A 6,000-nucleotide genomic window follows, 5' to 3' on the forward strand; every position below is an offset into this window, starting at 1 on the left:
CAATGGGTTGGGTGCAGGTAAGGTAAGACCTCTACCAAGTCCATACCTGAGTTGAGACACACGCACATCCCCAAGGGTGCTGAACGGGACCCATATATATATATATATATATATATATATATTATATATATATATATATATGGGGAATGTTCAGCACCCTAATTTTACCACACACTTTAACAAACGTTTTTTGTCCTACATGGGTTAGAAGTTTGGAATGAGCTGATTTTTGGTGAGGATGATCTCTATGATTAGAAGATCATCCTCCCCAAAAATCAGTCTATTCCGAAATGTTTTAGCCCCATGTTTACACGTTGAAAAATCGTGGACCGTCCATTTTTTGTAAATCATTTTGATGGGGTTAGAAGTTTTGGAATGAGCTGATTTTTGGTGATGATGAATCTCCTCACCATAGAGATCATCCTCACCAAAAATCAGTTCATTCCGAAACTTCTAACCCATATAAGACAAACGCATTTGTTAAAGTGTGTGGTAAAACTTAGGGTGCCGAACGGGACCCTATATATATATATGGGAAGCGTTCAAGGGTAAGGGCAAACTTTTTAGCAAAACATTTTTCAAAATATGGGTTAGAGGTTTTGGAATGGGCTGATTTTTGGTGAAGATGATCTCTACGATGAGGAGATCATCTTCACCAAAAATCAGTCTATTCCGAAATTTTTAGTCCCATGTTTACAAGTTGAAAATCATAGACCGTCCATTTTTTATAAACTATTTTTTATGGGGTTAGAAGTTTTGGAATGAGCTGATTTTGGTGAGGATGATCTCCTCACCATAGAGATCATCCTCACAAAAAATCCGCCCATTCCAAAACTTCTAACCCATGTAGGACAAAACACATTTGTTAAAGTGTAGGTAAAGCTTAGGGGGGGAACGGGACCCATATATATATATATATATATATATATGGGGGGGCGTTCAATGGCCAACTTTTAGCAAACTTTTTTTCAAAACATGAGTTAGAGGTTTTGGAATGGGCTGATTTTTGGTGAGGATGATCTCTATGGTGAGGAGATCATCAACACCAAAAATCAGCCATTCCAAAACTTCTAACCCCATCAAAAACAGTTTACAAAAAATGGACGGTCCACCGATTTTTCAGTTGGTAAACATGGGTTAGAAGTTTTGGAATGGGCTGATTTTTGGTGAGGATGATCTACTCACCGTAGAGATCATCCTCACCAAAAATCAGCCCATTCCAAAACCTCTAACCCATGTTTTGAAAAATGTTTGCCAAAAAGTTTGCTAAAAAGCTTGCCCTTGAACGCTACCCTATATATATATATAGTCATGGTGGAGTGATATCAAGTTTGTACCTCACATTGCACTTTCCTTGTATGAAAATTTGTCATGAAAGTGGGATGTGAGGTACAATCTTTAGGTCATTTCATGGCATATATTCATATCCGACCTCATGATATCAGATGATATTACCCCGTATTCTTAATTGGATGGAGAAATCTAACCCATAGCCAATTTATTCGGGTTGTGTGAGTCGGGTAAACGGGTGTTATCCGACCCATTACCAGCCTTAAAACTCAGGGAGGCATGTTCAATAATCCGTATTAATAAAGGGGAAACGTCAAAGAACAAACAACCCCTTGTATTTAACTACACCTAAAAAAAAAAAAAAAAAAAAGGAAAATGTTGAAATGACACAAAGCAGTTACAGCGATTCTCACAAGTCTGACGTGGAATGTGCACTTAACCATAGATGTATTTCCTCATGATACGAACAAAAATCATCTAGTGTTACGTATGCATGTCCACGTCATAATTGTGAGAATCACAGTAAATGGTTTGTGTCACACCAGCACGACTTCCTAAAAAACCACTAATTTATCTTTATCTCGTACTCTTCCTCCCTTCTCATCTTCGAGTGGCGGCCAAACAAGGGAACAGCTGTGGTGGTGGGCCCACCTTTTCCCTCTCTTGCTCCGCTTTCTCTAATTATAGGTCTCTGAGTCTCTCTCTCTCTCTCTCTCTTGAAAATCAAAAACAAACGAAGAGGAGGAAGAAGAAGGAGAAGAGGTCGATGGACAACATATTGTGCGACGAACTGATCCAAGAGATCATGCAACGCGTCCCTCCCTCCGCCTCCTCTTCCATCTCACTAGTCTCAAAGCGGTGGCTCTACCTCCACCGTACCTCCAAAACTTCCATCTCCCTCCGCATACCCCTAATAATTTCCATAATCCCCTCTTTGTCCTCTTTCCTCTCTCGTTACCCACAACTCTCTTCTCTCACCATCATCTCAGACAACACTTCTCCTCTCTTCTTCTCTTATTCTCACTCCAACAATCAAATAAACTTCCCCTTTGTTTCTGATAATCTCCTCCTCTGTGTTTCTTCCAATTGTTCTAAACTCCGCCATCTTCGTTTCTTCGCAGGTCCAGTCTCACCTTCTTCTCTCCTCTCTCTCTCCTCCGCCTGTAAACACCTGACCTCTCTAACTATCTCCTCTTTTACAACTCTTTCTTTCTTTTGGCTCACTTCTTTTCCCTCTCTAAAGGAGCTGTCTTTCACCAATTTTAGTCCAAAATTCGATGAAGAAGGAAGTTTAATTGTTCTTGGTGAAGATAATTCTTCTACATCGTTGCCCAATTCTTCTTCAGAATTGCCTTTGGAGAGTCTCTGTTTGTCGGGAATTAAGGCTGGTGATCAAGGCATGGGTTGGCTATGGAGGAGCTGTAAAAACCTGCAGAGATTGAAATTGAAAAGTTGCGAAGGTACAGGCGATGGTGCCTCGTTTTCTTCCTTTGTTGGGTGTTTAAACGGCCTCCAAGAATTGGAGATAAGGACTTGTAGGAGTATTGTTGATGGGGTTTTGTTGAAATTAGCCGAACATTGCAAGTCTCTTAATTCTCTGTTACTCTACGATGGTGGTAGCCGAGAGGGTCTCCTCCAATTTATCACCAGGAGTAGGTTAACTCTGCAAAGGCTCGACCTTCGCCTACCTCTAGACCTCGATAATGACACCTTTCTGCCCTTGCGGAGAATTTCAGGGATCTTGTGAGTCTTCGGCTTCAAAGCTGCTGCCTTATCACTGGTGAAGGACTCATGAGACTTGCGTCTGCCATGAATGTCCGGCTCGAAGAATTGGCTCTTATAAATTGCGATGTGGTTGAGAGAGAACCCGGATTGCTAACTACCTTGGGCCAGAATTTGAGGGGGCTTAGGAAATTGGACTTATCTCATAATGAGATGTTAGTAGACAAGGAATTTGTTTCAATGCTTGTTTCCTGTAAGAGTTTGGTTGATGTCAAGTTGCAAGGTTGTAGAGCGCTTACGGATGTCACCATGGTTTCCATGTTTAAGAGTTGCAAGCTTTTGGAATGTGTGGACATTAAGCAGTGTTGCAGGATTGGGGCCGAGGCTGTTGAGTTCTTTATTTTGAATTCGATGAGGTTGAGGCGTGTTCTGGTTGAAGAAAGCAAGTTGTCGGATGTTGCCAAGACATGGGCATCCCAGAAATTTATTGAAGTTGGATGATTTCTCTCCATTTGATAGGTGGATGGTGGAGGGAGAGTTATTTATGAACTAGTTTGATTCAATCCAAACAGGTATATATACATACCCTGTCATTCTCTCTTGTGTTAATTATAAATGCTTCTGTTGATGTTGTTCTCAAATAGAGAGAACAGCTCCCTCGTTTATGTAAATAAATTATGATTTTATATGATGTACGTGATTCAAATTTCAAATAATATTTATTGTCTGTGAAGGAAATTGAAAGATATGATCTTTGTTTATTCTTCTAAGATGCATTAGGAACTCTGCCACTAGTGCTACTTTCGTTGTTTAAATGTAAGAACTATGCTCACAACATTTGCTTTCTTGAATAATTTTTCTCGATAGAGTTGCTTGGTCCAACAATTAATCCAGTCAGCATTTGTATTCGTTGGTCGCTTCCTAGCTTGAGCATTTTTACCATGGAGAATCTGTTCTAATCAAATATAGATATTGGAATAATATCAAGAACAATGCAATATATAACAGTAAACATGAAATGGGTATGCATCTAAATCTTATTAGAATCTCAATTTATTCAAAATTTATTGATTACCCATCAATATATTATATCTTAGAAGACATCGATGAGCTTTCTGAAGCTTTGGACTGAAATGGTTAGGTGGTTTAATCTTCTTCATTGAGTCCTCACATGGAATCTAATTACCCAATCCAAATAGTGATCAAGAAACTATCCTTAACTCTAGTTGCTAGAATGGAAACTTTAGGGTCAATAAGCTCCTAGATCATGAAGGATGACTCCTACTTCTATCTCTATTAAGTAGCTAGGTTTGCCCTTTACTTCTTTCTTCTTCTTTTTTTCAATCATGGGTCGGATATGATTATTATCTTCATCATTTTGACAAAAGGGGATTATGGTGGTTTATGCTGATTGGTTGATTTGTTAAGGGATACCAACCACACATGTCACTCACCCACTTTTGTTGGCGAAAAGGGACACTTAGCGGGAAAATTAGAAGAAATTTCTTGTTGCCCTGAGCCAAATTGGATATCAATGGAGACATTAATGCAGGTAGTTTATGACTCACCTTCAAGGAGGTGCTGCAGTACAGGGAATAATTATGGGAACACTAGTAGAGGTTGGAGAAGGGAGTTTGGGACTAAGATTTGATAAGGAATTTTGCTTGGAGTACTCAAGAAAATAGGAAGGCATCATGAGTGAATCCTTGAGGTCTGGGGATTCAAAATGGACTTTAGTTTTGTTATTCTAACTTGTTTGTGTCAGGATAGGTTGGCTACTCAAATCTTGTAGTTATTCTAGTTCAGAAGTTGGGATTCATAAGAATCAAAATCCTTATTGTGAGTTCTGAAGTGGTTCGATCACCTACTTGGGTCCTTTGACCTGAGAAGATGAGACACGAGAGAAATGTGTTGTATCACGTGCCCAAAGTTTGTTTGGATTCGCTACTAACTAGTGAAGTCCTAAAAGGCTCCCAAAGATATTGTCCTGTTGTGAGTAGTTATTGGCAAGGAATGTTTATCAAGGAGAGTAATATCCTCAGCCCTATTGGACCTATTGCTCGGGTCGCCCTTGTTGTTGCCATCTTGCACACAGGCAGGGGATTGTGCGGTTATTTGATGTCTCACCTATGAATCTTTCTCAGCCGTTCAATAAGTTGCTCCAAATAAATTATTCTAGTTTAGTAGAAAATCTAATGCAATCTTGTACATATCACATGCATGTTACTCTCTGCTATCATCTAATTCTTTTTCATCATGTGTTGAGGGATTTAAGGTCAGAACACAATAAAGCCATTGTAAGATGTTTCCACAAAATGGAGGTTAATCTGAAGTTTGGGATAAATCAAAGACATTTTGGTCTTTCATAGATTTATTGCTTAAAATTATCAGTTGTAGTGGAGCTGCTGCAACCGACCATGATTTCCGATATAACACCCCAGCCCCACAATTGTATGATATTGTCCGTTTTAGGTTGAAGTCCACAATTTTAAAACATGTCATAATATGCAGGATTTGGTTTGTCCTTGTAGTTCAGGCTTTGAACATGCAACCTGATGGCTCTACTTTGACTTCACACGGTCTTCGTGGCCCTTTCCACGTCCAACCAGTTGCAAACTGGCAGGACCATGTGTGGCTTTTCAACAATTTGACGGTGGATCAGACGGTAAACAGACAAATTCTCACAGAATTTGAATAGCAATGCATCCTGTAAGTTGGAAGGATCTAATGGTCTCTCAACTCCCTGGGATCTCAACTCAGGGTACCATTGCAGCTATATTTTATTAGAAGCATCTGTGTTTGAGTGTTCACTTTTATATTTTATACACTAGAAAGGTAAGCAGCAGACAGTGTTGACAAAGAACAATAAGCATTAGATGCCTATTGATATGTTCTAAGCACCAAACCACACCTTTAAAATATGATCGATGGGATATCTTACCAAATTTATCCACATAAATAAATAGAAATTCTGCAAAAGGTTGTAAA

The 6,000-nt window shown here is 39.3% G+C and overlaps 1 protein-coding gene across 1 annotated transcript; it reads left to right on the forward strand.

Moving 5' to 3' along the window:
- Positions 1 to 1,922: 1,922 nt before the first annotated feature.
- On the forward strand, positions 1,923 to 6,000 carry LOC147398751 (RNI-like superfamily protein). Its single transcript, XM_086448034.1, is given in 3 exon segments — positions 1,923 to 2,993; positions 2,996 to 3,584; positions 5,544 to 6,000. Coding segments are annotated over 2 exon segments (1,455 nt in total). The 5' UTR covers positions 1,923 to 2,056; the 3' UTR covers positions 3,514 to 3,584; positions 5,544 to 6,000.

This window comes from Akebia trifoliata, chromosome 7, assembly GCF_017979445.1.
Source record: "Akebia trifoliata isolate Shusen 1 chromosome 7, ASM1797944v1, whole genome shotgun sequence".
NCBI classification, from domain to species: Eukaryota; Viridiplantae; Streptophyta; class Magnoliopsida; order Ranunculales; family Lardizabalaceae; genus Akebia; species Akebia trifoliata.